The 15,453-nt window shown below is 39.5% G+C and overlaps 1 protein-coding gene across 1 annotated transcript in view; it reads right to left on the bottom strand.

Annotated features, from left to right (window-relative positions):
- Window positions 1-2: 2 nt before the first annotated feature.
- Window positions 3-15,453, bottom strand: part of LOC129270125 (DNA-dependent protein kinase catalytic subunit-like) — a 103,421-nt gene continuing 87,970 nt past the window's right edge. The window contains exons 56-64 of the mRNA XM_064105306.1: window positions 11,062-11,194; window positions 9,740-10,028; window positions 8,959-9,048; window positions 8,452-8,550; window positions 6,744-6,815; window positions 6,358-6,559; window positions 5,157-5,345; window positions 4,358-4,491; window positions 3-3,111 (exon numbers count right to left, since the gene is read on the bottom strand). Of these exons, the coding sequence (XP_063961376.1) occupies window positions 2,907-3,111; window positions 4,358-4,491; window positions 5,157-5,345; window positions 6,358-6,559; window positions 6,744-6,815; window positions 8,452-8,550; window positions 8,959-9,048; window positions 9,740-10,028; window positions 11,062-11,194 (1,413 nt within the window). The 3' untranslated portion in view covers window positions 3-2,906. The remainder of the gene's footprint in view (window positions 3,112-4,357; window positions 4,492-5,156; window positions 5,346-6,357; window positions 6,560-6,743; window positions 6,816-8,451; window positions 8,551-8,958; window positions 9,049-9,739; window positions 10,029-11,061; window positions 11,195-15,453) is intronic.

The following is a 15,453-nucleotide window of genomic DNA, read 5'->3' as shown; positions in this document are numbered from 1 at the left end:
CATGCTTTCTATTTCTATATTTTATTGTGAAAAGTATTATTGCATACATGAAAGTCATTGTAGTAACAAAAACATATCTAATATTATTAGAGTTCTTCTTGGAAGTAACTGCATCTTGCTAGTTGCTAAGCAGGAATGAAAGGCAGAACAGAGTATGTACAATTAACCCTGTCTAAATCACTAAGTTTAAACTTGTACATGCAAACTTGACCTGTACATATTATATAAGTATATGGTGTATTGGCTACCCCCCCCCCCCCCCCGATATTCAAATCTGACTTGTGCAATTTATTTATGCAGAGTTAACTGTATATACATGTAGACATGAATAGCTTTAGCTTTAAGTTGTACTACAGACAACACATGAAAATATTTTTTGTACAATACACATGGAATGGAATCAAACAACAAAAATTGGTATTAAAAATAAAGAGAGCAAGAAGATTAAAGGTCCTATGAAATACAGCAAAGATGCTGATTTATTCGTTAGCTTAGTGGTTACTAATAACGATTCCATCAAAATTTTACCCGAAAAACATCCCACATCAGGTTCAAAGGCAGTTTTATATTGAAAATTGAGCCAAATCCGCCACGCCCACAAAAAATTCAGCCCGATTTGGTTTCGTATATCACGTGACAATTATGACGTCAGGGGAAGAATCTGCCGAGTGTTGCTGACGTTTGGTGCGTGAAGTGCTTATTGTGGTTGCACATGTGGTTTCACATGTGCAATAACTAGGGGTCCGGCTGCACAGCTGAGAAAGCTTTCTTTCGATGATTGACGGGTCGATTGGCCGACTTTTTCGAAAATTTTAGAAGGCGTTCCCGTTGAAGTTCATTTCCATGGAATAACTCAACACTGGTTCGTCGTACACAGAAACAGATGTCAAATTCGTATTTTTCAAGTAAAACTACCCAAGAATAGATATACCGTATATCCAAAATAAGATGGTTTTGGGGTCATAGGACCTTTAAGTAAAAAACTAAGCTTTCTTGCATTTTAAATTTGGCACATATCTGAAACGATAATCTGGATGCAGGTGCAATTTAATTACAGAATCGTGTGATTCAGAGGTACAAAGGGTGTTTCACTTGAGAAGTTTCAAAAGCTTGATTTTAGAAACTAGCATGAAGCGAGAAAAGTTTGCTTTGCCTCATTCATGGATGTTCATGATCATAAGTATAACGTGAAGAAGTCACTTCCAAGGAAAGTTGCCCAATCTCATCTCAATCTTCTTTAGCAAATCTCCGTAAAATTACTCACACCTCAGAAGTAAAAAAAAAAAATGAAGCTCTAATCTGTGCATTATTTTTCTTCAAAGAATCATTACTGTTGAAAACAATACAAGACAAACAAAGAAATACATAACTCCTAGATCTCTTTATAGAGTTTGACTCTAATTTTCTACATTGCAAGTACCACTACTAATTTAGGAATGAACAAACATGTTTATCACTATATTTACACCAGTTGCAAAAAAGTTACAAAAGGTTTAAAGAGGCTCAAATGTGAAAACTATCTGATAAAATATAGGCACAACATGAAAGAGCAAAGCAATTTCACAAAATGCAAAAATATGTATTGAAGTTGATATATTTGGTGGTCATATTAATTCATATCTTTATCCTCATTCATAAAGATACTGAAAAGTATGAACATATGGGGAGCATTTCATGAAACAGATGTATAAAGCTACTGAAATCATTACATCTGGGCCCCGTCTCACAAAGAGTTACGATTGATCCAATCAACCTCAAGTATATGGAAATCCATCAATGTCATAATTTTTTCTACAGGAAATTTGCACAACCTCATTGGTAAACAAACAGAATCACACTGAATCTTCACAAGAATGATGTATGTATGAATATACATCATATTTGGAAAATATTTTGAACAAATATGCATCTTAGATGTTGACGTTGCTGGCCGTTCATAATTGTGATTGATCCGATCAATTGCAACTCTTTGTAAGATAGGGCCATGATTGGCTCAGAACAATTACTATCACTGACAGATTGTTTCATTAAATGCTACCCTATATGTGGGATTTTCCTGAAGTGATCAACTCTGGTTAGAACATTGCACCAAAGGGCACAAAACTCTGAAATCATCATGGCTCATGAATCAAACTAAGAATGCAGAAGTAATTGAAGCTGGACACACATAGATTTGATTTCAGACAAAACAATGGGGATGCAGAAAAGCCGCTCTGAAAAGATGCACTGCACTTTAAAAGTGGCATTCTTGCTGGAAGACAAGGCCTAAATGTGCCTTGCTATTTATTATCACAATCTTAAAATGAAACTTGAAAGACTGTACACATGTCAGCTACTTGCAAAATTATAATTAATAGATCAAATACAGCAAGTCGGTCAATACTCTGCTATTGCAAGAGGCTGATCACCAATCAATTGCCAATTTGTGTTAATCACCGGACTTATAATAATTTGTGGACCAAGAATTGACTTGTAATCTATTGCAAGCTGGATCCATGGTTTCCATCCCTGCCAGGTTTTGCCAAGGATATGAAGGTTAGCTAACTGGTGAATCAGACAAGCGACTTGATCCTCAACCCCTAGACATTTGGTAGCTCTCTAGTTCCACTACTTATAATATCTTCATATATGAACAAGCAAGAGACCTAGGTCCATGGTTCCCAACCCTGCCAGGTTTTGCCTAGGATATGAGGGTCAGTTGCCTGGTCAATCAGACAAGCAACTTGATCCTCAACCCTTGGTTCTTATCTTTTAAGTCCATCATGACTAACCAACAGACCTCGACCCATGGTTCCCATCCCTGCCAGGTTTTGCCCAGGATATGAGGGTCAGTTGCCTGGTCAATCAGACAAGCAACTTGATCCTCAACCCTTATCTTTAGAGTCCATCATGACTGACCAACAGACCTAGACCCATGGTTCCCATCCCTGCCAGGTTATGCCTAGGATATGAGGGTCAGTTGCCTGGTCAATCAGACAAGCGACTTGATCTTCAACCCGAAGTCCTTTGGTATCACACAGGGCTCTCTTGTGATCTCTTGTTCCTCTGCATATAGCTGTCAAAGCCATCAACACTTTAGGGGTCTTTGAGTGGCCCATCTTGAGCTCTTCCCTGTAATTGCAAACAAAGCAGAAGAATGAGAATCAAGATACACATGATATTGTGTCGAATATTTGCCTAAGTTGAAGCAGTTTTAGACCATGTTATGCAAAAAAAAAAACCTGTTATATAACCTCTTTCCAAGTTGAACAGACATCTGTGGTCCCAATAAATTAGTCTTGGGCATAGTTACCTGCACTGCATCTGTTGCCATCCACTTTAAAGGCAAAATCACCCAATATGTGTTGTGTGAACTACTACATGCATGTAAACTTAAGAACAATTAAACTATCTTACGAAAATATGATGGGTCACAAACCAATCTTTCAAATGATTGTTTTCTTTCTGATATAAAATCACAAGCTTTGAAAGAAATAAATTGAAATATAGTCATACTTTGTTTCATGTCAGGAAAAAACCAAGGGAAAAAACTTTGGCAGAAGAGCAGGCACTTTACATCCCAGTTGTTAGTAATTCATCCAAAATACCTTCCTGGACACTCCTATCCCCCAAACACACACACATACTCCTAAATCCCCCAAATGGGGACAGGAAACAAAATCTGTATAACTTCATGCAAGTGGGGATACACATTCCTCTATGCATTGTGCAAGCTGGGTATGTTTAAGTGTGTGTACAGCATTTCAGCGGTAACTGGGGACATCAAGGGTGCATACAAATATTGGGCCACTTTCTAAATCATCCTAGCGCCGTCTACCTTTGATTTGCAGTTTATTGAGAGACTAAAGGCGACCGCACACCTTACGATAGGTCTGCGACCCGATTTCAGAATAAAATGTAGTAGAATTTGATGCTAATATTGAGACTTGGAATATCTTACTGTGTAATGTTCTAAATGATAAATCATCGTATGAATACCAATGTTCAACTCTGTGACTATGCTATCATCCTTCTTAGAATAAAAGCGAATTTAATATCTAGTCGTAATGACGTCATAGCAGTCGTACGATTGGCTACGATTTGAAACTAATTTGGCCTTTACTCCAAAATAAAGACTTGCAATCTTTCAAAATGGTTATATTAGTCTTCTTTCAATTAATTTTAACCTCAAATAAAATGATATGTTCCATTCACATTTTCAGAAAATGAGCAAAATGCGGTCTGTTCCAAAATCGGATCGCGAACAGTCGTAAGGTGTGCGGTGGTCTTAAACAACTAGGGACCATCCCTGTGTGTTATTCACGTGCCAGACTTTCATTCACAGTGGTAAAACTTTACAAGCACACGCAATACATACTTTGTAATGAATGTTGGGTTCGCTCCTTGCAGTTTCATCTTTGCCAAATTGATCTTCTCTTTAGGGTACCAGGATTCATCATTACGATCTTCTTCCGACATCTTTAGTGTATTCGCCTGCTTATCAGCAAAACCCTATAAGTAACCAAACAAAAATGTCTTGGAAAATTAATCTTAAGAAAACTGCAAAATGACTTTATCTTAGATCTTCAAATTTAGTCCTCATAATTATTCAAAAAAATTATTCAGAAAATAGCATCAAAAGCAGACATACTGAAGCTCTCAGACATGCACTCATCATAGTAAAATTGCATGAATGAACAGAACGCTAGAACAGACACTATAAAAGAACCAGAGGACAAAGGACCCTAAACATTGTTCAACGATACTAGACAATCCAAGACCAAGAACAAAAAAAAATACTTAATTCACTTTGGTGCTCATAGTTGGAAAGAATAGTGTAACCAAGTTGCTTGAAATCAAAGTTGCAAAAATGGTGTTTTGTACTATAGCAGAATTGGATATCTCAAGTTTGGCATCAATTAATCTGTTTATTTTTCTTGATCTGTCCATAATTCTTTTGTTTTTCTTGATCTTTCATTAATCCTTCATATTGTCCTTGATCATAATCCTCTGGTTTGGGACCAAACACGGATTAATGTGTGCAGAAACACATGATAGTTTTCAGAAATGGGGTCCTTCATTTATCAATGAGAAATACATGTATATCAAAAGAGAAATGAGAATAACTCGTCACCAGAAAGTACTTGTTCCGTTTACAATCAAGTTTACAAACCAACCTTCCAGTCCAGAGAGGGCTCTTTTATGAACACATCCATGGTGTTCAGTAAGAGCTCGTGGTCTTGTCGAAGTGCCCTCAACGTATGAACCATTGAACTCTGTAGGACGCCCTCTATCTTCATAGGAAGCATGAGGTTCACGATCTGTCTGGTCAGGCGGAATGGGACTAGCTCGGGGATTGGCAAGAACTGTCATGTGGTAAAGGAAAAAATATAAAAACATGTTTTTTCTTGTCAAATAATTCATAACTCGCCAGCTCTCATTAAGCTGTTCTTAAAGTTACGCACATATGCATGACTGGAACATGTTCTTAGGTGCTCAGTCAGCTACAGGGATGTATCATTTAGCACAAGAAAGGATCACCAGTCATGACTGGAACATGTTCTTAGGTGCTCAGTCAGCTACAGGGATATATCATGCTGCCCAAGAAAGGATCACCAGTCGTGCATAAATTCATTCGTACTTATTAATTAAGTACTCCTATCGATGTGACACTAACATTTTTAACCCTTTTAGGCTTTTGAGTCTTTCATATTTTTTCCCCCTTTCGTTGATTTTAATTGTGCAATTAGGTCAGCAACACTCATAGATTGTTTTTTTGTAATGACTTGACTTCCACTGATGTGGAATTGTGCAGTTGTGCCGCCGCCGTCGAAAGCGACGCCTATAGTCTCGCTCTGCTATGCTGGTGTGACAAAAATTTAATACTTTGACCCTTTTGACACCGTGCACCATTAATTTGGAATAGTCTTTCGGTTGAATTACGTTCACGTAAAACACTTCATTCATTCAAACAGAAACTTTTAAAGTAGTATTTGCTGACATCTTGAATGTTTTAGATGCATTCTGTTTTCCTATCTAATGCTGATTTGTATAGGATTTATGTGGTATCTGTACTGTCCTCTCAAATCAATTCTGATATAGTTTTGTATCTGGTTTTATTCTAATATTGATAACAATCTTTTATTTCCCCCACTAGGGTTGCCGACTCGGCATTATTTGGCTTTTCCCTAAATTCCTTTAATATGTAATGTTAAAAAATATAATTTGTATATACCATGTACATGTAGAAATGTGAGCATTACCTTACTTGACACTTAGATTTGTGTTAGTTTTATATGGAATTTTTAAATGAACAAACTGAACTACAAGAGAATTGTATCAGTGGCAGCAACTCCTGCAATATCTGAAGTCACCTACCTGAGTGGCTGAGCCAAAGGAATGTCCAAAGTCAATGCCTACCATCCCCCCAGTTTCTAAGCTGATCAGAAAGTTGGAAAGATGACGATCGCCAATACCAAGGATGTACTGACAGATACACAGGACAGTGTGCGAACGAGCGAAGTGCGCCCTCAAGGTTAGGAATGCTTCAGGGGAGGCACTCAGCTCCATAAAGCCTCGTCTGGAGTTGGGCAGAATAGCAAGGCAGAGAAAATGACAAAAAGAGAGACTTTTGACTTTATAAACATGAGAGGACATAAAAGATAAGAAAATAAATAAGTATTCTCAGAAATGAATGCATTAGAAGAAAATAGAATATCCTTAGAATATCTGTGTAAAATGTAAAATAATGTAAATAGACATACCTAAGGAGGTCCCATGGTACTTTTGCTTCTCTTTCTCTGAAAGCCTTTACAGTTTCTGTCTCGTTAGCACTCCTAAAAAAAAATTAACACATTTCTTGGTTTATCATTCAAACTACGTCACTTACATCAATATTCTAATGCATACCTTTTTCATAGTTGCATAAAAAAGAAGAAATAGCACATTTCTCAGTTTATCATTCAAACTACATGTATGTCACTTTAATACAACAATATTCTATAAAAGCATACCCTTTTTATAGTTAAATAAAAAACATCAAACTAAACGTACAGAAATGTATATCATAAGAAATTACAAATGATATACAAATAATGAATATTCATGAGTGCAATGGACAGAATACTTCATGAGGTGAAAGATGAAATGATCCATTCAATGAGGCGTAGCAAAAAGTGTTCACTAGCTTTCATCTTTCATCTTTCACCAAATGAAGTATTCTGTCCATTGCACAAATGAAAAAACAATCATTATTTGGTTTATATGACACCTAAAAATTGATTTTTTTTTCATATGAAATTTATGAATTTTGATGCAAAACATGCTCATGCAATGCGAGTTCGGTCTGTTGATTGTTACGTCATTACAACATGCGCACTGCTGGTGCCTCCAGCAGCAGTCTCTGTGCGCGCGTGCAATGGACAAAATCGTATGTATCCAAAATTGGACTATGAATGGATCCAAAATTGCACGGTTGATGACGTCATTGCAAAATGGGCCGAATGAACGATATCAAACAACCAAACAGATCACAAGGATCTATCTAGGTGTCATATAAAAAATATTATGGCTTTGCAATGGATAACATATGTTTACAGCTATTTGATTCCTGACAGCACACAGATGAAAGTTTTAGCTCTGTCCTTTCCAGATCAAGAACATACGTACATGTAACATTCATCCAATTCCTAAATTTTCAAATGACCTCCAAACCTTTACCTTTTGACCCCACAGTCTTATCTGATTAGTGCCATTCTTCTTAATACACAATTCCTAATGCCTGTGATATTACAACACTTATATGCATACATAAGCCAAGTTTATGGCAATTTTCAATCTTTTGTAATTAACAAAAATTAATCAAAATGGATTGCATGGTGTGATAGAGACTGGCTTCTTTCTTTAATTTTCTCCCACCAACTATCTTCTATGAGTTATTTTATTTTCAATTTTTTTTTTCAAAGAAAGATCTTATTTTATATTTCTCCACAAAGCATATAATCAAACACAAAATGCATGTATTACATTACATACATGTACAGTATACATGTCTAGAGTTCAATATTTTAAGTAAGCTCAATGTGCATCGACTAATCAAGATATACATTAAAATCATTTTGTTGCAGGTTCATAGTGCATTTTATCTCATGCTGATATTTTTATTTCTTTTGAAACGATGAGAATGATGAATAAACTTTTGCACATCTAGTTGAAAAGATATAACATTTAGCATATATAATATCAAAATTAAAAGAATAATTTCCAACTCGTATGAAAAATACAAAATCATTAAAATTTCACTTTTGAGTGTATTTTTTAAAATATTAAACATCGATGAGTGAAAATAAAATGAGCAATAGTCTCTGTGTGTTCTGAACAAAGAGAACACAAGTCATCATTTAATATAACAATTTTCATATACTTTCTAACACCAAGGATATCATGAAGGATCTTGTATTGAAAACATCTTACCGGAATGCAGCAGCATACTGTTGCATTGCATTTGGATTCCGATCATTGCTGAATTTCCTTACCCACTGAGCAAACATAGTTAATGGACCAGCTGCACTCCTGAATAAAAAAACATAATAAAAAAAGAAGCATATATTATTTGTATAGCATTGTTTTGGCGGAGCAATACAAACATCTCGGAGCATATTGCACGATGCACATATATCATCTGAGCTATTCCCCATGGGCTGGTGTGCAAATCTTACTGTGTGATATCATAATGTATTGCATGGTCTAATTGATAATATTCATGAAATACAATATACAGTACAATAAAAAAAAAAAAAAACAGGCTGGCACAGGGTGACCGATGAAAGCTCGAAAGTTTATTTCCAGTGGGGGCCTCAAATGCAGGGATGCATTACATAAAGCAAATAACTGTATTTTAAGTGCAACTCTAAGTCACACGTATCTCTTGTGAAACACCCCCCCCCCCAGGATCAAATCTGTAATACAATTGAAGCTTACCTGTAGGCATTGCGCTCGGTTTCAGTCATGGACCGGGTGATGAAATCTTTGAGTGTCGTTGTATTCTTCACCCATTCTAAAATACCAAGTCTTCAATTGAGGAGATAAAATGATTTGAGAACAAATAATGATAAAAGAGAATATGAAGAAGTATTTCTTGTAGCATTGCTATTTTGTTATTTGTGTTACCAAATATTCAGTTTTATTTTTTTGTGATTGTTATTTTCATAAATAGTAGTAAGCAGAAGTACATGTAGTATATTTAATATGATCTTTTTCATCATCATCATAACCATCATCACCACCATCATCACAATAATAACTGTTTTCATAACAACCATTATCATTACAGTTACTAATCGGACACCCATTTCATCATCATCACCATCATCAGCATCATCAGCATCATCATCATCATCATCAGTATCATCATTGTTATTATAACCATTTTTCCAATTACCTTTATTTCCATGATTGTCTTCATAATCCTAATCATATCAACATCATCACCATCTTCATTGTCATCATCATCATCATCATCATCACCCTCCTCCTCCTCCTCATCATCATAGGTGCCATCACTATTTAAATTCTTCTCCTAACAATTGCAAATTCCATGTAATATATACATGTATGTCCGGTACATGACACTACATGTGACATCATAAAAAAAAGTTGTATGAATGAAGAAATTTGTGGGCCAGACATAAAAAACAGTCACTATTTTAAAAAGAAGTGACCCATTCCTCAAATTGAGCCTATATATAATTTCTTGCCATACCTTGAAGTCATGGGAATGACCTGATAGGTTTTCAGAGTGAGCCCTCGTTGGCTGCACGCTGCATCCTGCGCCAAGATACCATTCATGATGCAGTAGAGTTGTTCAATCCTTTGATCCATCCTCAGGTCCTCACCAACCTTCACCAGGAAAGGGTAGTCCGTCTCGTCGTCGCCGCGGATTTTGATGCATTTCGGCTTGCGTATGGAGGGCAGTGTTATCACCGTCTCCTCGAAGCCTGCGATCTTGACGTGGTAGGCTGGGAGGGGCTTCTTGCTCCCATCATACTGACCTGTGAATCGATCAGGAAAGAATCTCATTTAAATCTCCAACCAATCTTGCCTATTAAGTCAATCATCATCATCATTGTCTCTACGGAACTGCACGCTTCAAGCTTTCAAGCAATTTTAGTCCAAAAAAGTTGTGCAAGACTTGGAAGAAAGCGTCAAACTTCCCGGTGCAAACTTTTCAAGATTTATTGCACAAAGCTCCTTTTTTTTGGGGGGGGGGGAGCATCATTGCCATCATGATCTACTAGTAACATAATACATTATTCAGTCATCATTAACTCACCTCGTATCTCCAACTAATCTCAGAAGCATATAACCACACGACCATCAACTAACTTGTCACTTGAGCATTAATTTACTTGTCATATGACCATCAATTCACCTGTCACATGACCATAACTCACTGGTCACATGACCATCAACTCACTTGGTATCTCCAGCTCAACTCAGAAGCATGTCACATGACCATTAATTCACATGACCATTAAAGGACACAATGGACACTTGTCCCATGAACTTACACAGTAATGTATCTCTAGCTCAACCCAGAAGCATATGTCACATGACCATTAACTCACTTGTCACATGATCATAACTCACTGGTCATATGACCATCAACTCACTTGGTATCTACAGCTCAACTCAGAAGCATGTCACATGACCATTTACGGACACAATGGACACTTGTCCCATGACCCTCAACTTACACTGTATCTCTAGCTCAACCCAGAAGCATATGTCACATGACCATTAATTCACCTGTCACATGACCATCAATGGACACAATGGACACTTGTCCCATGACCATCAACTTACACAGCATCTCTAGCTCAACTCAGAAGCATATGTCACATGACCATCAACATCAATTCACCTGTCACATGACCATAAACTCATTTGTCACATGACCGTCAACTAACTTGTCACAATACCATCAACTCACCCATCACATGACCATCAATTCACATGTCACATGCCCATCAATTAACTTGTCACATGACCATCATTTCATCTGTCACATGACCATTTACTCACCCGGTATTTCCAGCTCATCTCCCTGTAGAGATTGGAAGGCAGTGAACCACGGTGAGTACTCTTTGAGGTTACCAGGATCATCTTTCCCAGGGTTCATCTTCTCGTAAATCTTCTGCTTCACAGCCACAAAAGTCTGCAAGAATCAAATTCATAGTCATGTGGAGGCTTCAAGGTACACACATGTATTTTTGTGTGGGCACATGTATACTTGGTCCTTTGTCCATTAAAATTTGACATTTTTCCAATTATGTTCTTGCTATTTCGTTGTTTTGACTAGTATGTCACTCAACAATAGCATACTTAATCGCTAGAGGGTATTCATTTGTCTCGCAATCTACTATGGTCAACAAGGAAATTCGTGATCACTCTCGCAAAAAGTGTTCACTGGCTTTCTAGGAAATTCGTGATCACTCTCGCAAAAAGTGTTCACTAGCTTACAAGTTCACGAGCTTTCGAGTGCCGCTGCAACTCTTTATCAAGTGACGAAAATTATCTGATGACGTACTCTATTTATACTAATCTCCAGGACCGTACGCACGAACGCGAGAACAATAGGTGGGTATTGATCCGTTGCGTCGGTATGCGGCGCGGCCGGTAATCCGTATATGCAAATAAGCCGGGGGTATATGCAAATACGCCGTGGGTCGGCGATATGCAAATTAGACAAAATTGGCGGGCTCGCTAGTTTCCCGTGGGCGGGGGCTGACTAGCTGAGCGGTCCCTCGTTCGGGGCCGGGAACGATCGGGTCGGCGTGCACTGCCAGGCAAGGGGGTATTGTGCTGTCTGATGGTTCGCATCCAGAAGTCGGGGATGTCGATCCCGCTGTCTCTGTTGAAGTTGTTAGGACAAAGACGTATACTAATAGCCTCCTTAATCCTGCGTGTATACCAATGTCTCTCTTTGGCAATGCAATGTACACCCTCCCAATCTGGGTGGTGTTGTTTCTCCCAAGCATGTTCTGCCACCGCGGATGTGTCGGTTCGCTGTAACCGAACATCGCGCTTGTGTTCAGAAATGCGTTCAACTATCGGTCGGGCTGTTTCTCCGATGTAAGACCCGTCACATCCCTGGCAAGGAATGTTGTATACTACGCCATCACGTCTGTGATCAGGGATAGGGTCTTTGGGGTGTACAAGCTGTTTGTGTAAGGTGGTGTCCGAGCGGAAAACCGTTCGGATACCGTGACCTTCTAATCGGCATTTAAGTTGTTGTGAGAGGCCATCTATGTATGGCAAGACTGTGCAAGTCTTGAAAACCTTCTGATCCCTTGGTGGTAGTTTTTTCTTGAAAGTGTTCTTGATAAAACGGCGTGGGTAGCCGTTGCTGTACAAGGCGCCACGTATGTGTGCTCTTTCTTTCGGGAGCTCAGGTGGGTGAGTTATGATACGTGCTGCTCTGTCGAACAGGCATTTAACAAGACCTTTCTTGACCGATTTGTCGTGATGAGAATCAAATGGTATGTATTGGTCTGTATGAGTGGGTTTGCGGTAGACAGAGGTGGAGAGTTCCCCGCCCTCGTGTCTTTTGACTAGCGTGTCAAGGAATGCTAATTTCCCTCCTTGCTCAGTCTCCAGAGTGAACTGGATGGACGGTTGCTGGCTATTCATGTATGAGAGTAGGCTGTCTGTTTCGGATCTATTTACGATTATGAAAGTGTCATCGACGTATCTCTTCCACACCCGAGGGTGGCATGTGGAAGGACACTTGGGCAAAGCGTTCTGTTCAAAACCTTCCATATATAGGTTAGCCACAACCGCTGAGACTGGGCTACCCATTGCTGCTCCTTCTGTTTGCTCATAGAAAGAGCCTCTGTACAGAAAATATGTGGATCTGAGGACGAACTCCAGGAGTTCGGCTATTTGTTCGGGCATAAGTGTGGTACGTTCTGATAATGTGGGATCGGATTGCATGCGTTGCAGGGCCGTACTGCATGCGCCCTCTATCGGTACGTTAGTGAAGAGGGAGACTACATCAAAAGAGATCATGGATTCCTGTTCGTTAACTGTCTGCTCCGATGTGAATTCAGCGAATTCACTGGAGTTGGAAACCGTGTGTTCTGAGCAGTTAGTGAGAGGGGACAGGATGTCCGCCAGGTACTTTGATAGGTTATAGGCAAATGAACCTATGCATGATACTATTGGTCTGAGAGGTATCCCGGGTTTGTGTATTTTGGGCAACCCGTATATTCTAGGTGGCTGTTTCTGTGTGGGCTTTATCTTTTTGTATGTAGCCTCATCTAGAACTTTGTCTTTCTTTAGTGCCAGTAACGTACTGGTCAGTTTGCGACACATTCGATCTGTGGGGTCTTTCTTTAGCATTTTATATGGACCAGAGCTCAGAAGCTCGGTCATTTTGTCTTCGTAGGCGGTACTGTCTAGAATGATTGTGGCACTACCCTTATCCGCAGGGAGGATTGTGATGCTATCATCATTCTTGAGTGTCTTAAGAGCATCACGCATCTCTCTTGTGGTATTCGGTTTCGGAGGACGTGCTCTCTGTAGAATGGAATCTACATCTTTTCGTGCGGCATCGGCCGATACTGGATCAATAAACTTGACCGCGGTTTCAACCTTAGCTACAATCTCGGTAATGGGCAATTTTGGGGGCGACACGGCAAAGGCGAGGCCTTTCTTAAGCAATTGCTCCTCGGTGGAGGTGATCTGTCTCGAGGATAGGTTAACAACCCATTTATCCTCATTCGCTAATGAGGCGGTGACCTTCTTCGATTTGGGTTGTATCAACTTTTCAAATTTAGCCTGTTGTCTTTTCTTGCATTTAGCGAAAACATCTGCGTAGATATTTTCATTAACCTTCAGAATGTCTGTACTATGTTGGGCTTGCATAGTCTCTTTGATATCGGCTTTTAAAGTTTCGTATTCCGTCTTAGCCGAATCAATCGTGCATCTAGTGAGGAAGATGCGTTCTTTCAGAAAACGGAGGGCGGCCGTTTCTGCTACCTTTCTTGCTCCTTTGGTGTTCATAGGAGGCTTGACCCGCAGGTCTTTGGGAACCACTGACGCTTTAATGCAACGCACAAGAAAGGTCAAGTGGTTGGAAAATCGAGCTATCTTTTTACTACATCGTTCGTATCTTCGAGTCAACTTTAGGGCGGGGCGCCCATATGTTCGTTCAATAATACTAAATAGGTTCATTATTGCGGATTGAAATAATCGCTAGAGGGTATTCATTTGTCTCGCAATCTACTATGGTCAACAAGGAAATTCGTGATCACTCTCGCAAAAAGTGTTCACTGGCTTTCTAGGAAATTCGTGATCACTCTCGCAAAAAGTGTTCACTAGCTTACAAGTTCACGAGCTTTCGAGTGCCGCTGCAACTCTTTATCAAGTGACGAAAATTATCTGATGACGTACTCTATTTATACTAATCTCCAGGACCGTACGCACGAACGCGAGAACAATAGGTGGGTATTGATCCGTTGCGTCGGTATGCGGCGCGGCCGGTAATCCGTATATGCAAATAAGCCGGGGGTATATGCAAATACGCCGTGGGTCGGCGATATGCAAATTAGACAAAATTGGCGGGCTCGCTAGTTTCCCGTGGGCGGGGGCTGACTAGCTGAGCGGTCCCTCGTTCGGGGCCGGGAACGATCGGGTCGGCGTGCACTGCCAGGCAAGGGGGTATTGTGCTGTCTGATGGTTCGCATCCAGAAGTCGGGGATGTCGATCCCGCTGTCTCTGTTGAAGTTGTTAGGACAAAGACGTATACTAATAGCCTCCTTAATCCTGCGTGTATACCAATGTCTCTCTTTGGCAATGCAATGTACACCCTCCCAATCTGGGTGGTGTTGTTTCTCCCAAGCATGTTCTGCCACCGCGGATGTGTCGGTTCGCTGTAACCGAACATCGCGCTTGTGTTCAGAAATGCGTTCAACTATCGGTCGGGCTGTTTCTCCGATGTAAGACCCGTCACATCCCTGGCAAGGAATGTTGTATACTACGCCATCACGTCTGTGATCAGGGATAGGGTCTTTGGGGTGTACAAGCTGTTTGTGTAAGGTGGTGTCCGAGCGGAAAACCGTTCGGATACCGTGACCTTCTAATCGGCATTTAAAGAGAAATTCCAGTATTTGCAGTAAACACTGATTTCATGAGAAAGTCTGTAAAACAAGGCTTAATTGTCAGTATATCATCGAGGATCTAGATCTGGTACAGTTACATAAACTGAACTTTGTGAAATCTTGAAATCTATGCTGAAAAATGTTCACACTGAAGATCACCAACACAGATAGGCACACGTGGGACAGTGTATTATTATTGCTAAAATAAAGACCCGACGGAAGTGACCGAATCCGCGCTTATTTTGCTTATTTCTCAGCAATTACACAATTTCTTCCAGAATTCTTTGGCACATATTTTTTATTCATACAAACA

Source organism: Lytechinus pictus, chromosome 10, assembly GCF_037042905.1.
Source record: "Lytechinus pictus isolate F3 Inbred chromosome 10, Lp3.0, whole genome shotgun sequence".
Classification (NCBI taxonomy): Eukaryota; Metazoa; Echinodermata; class Echinoidea; order Temnopleuroida; family Toxopneustidae; genus Lytechinus; species Lytechinus pictus.
The sequence above is the reverse complement of the archived record's forward strand: the minus strand, read 5'-3'. Positions and strand labels throughout refer to the sequence as shown.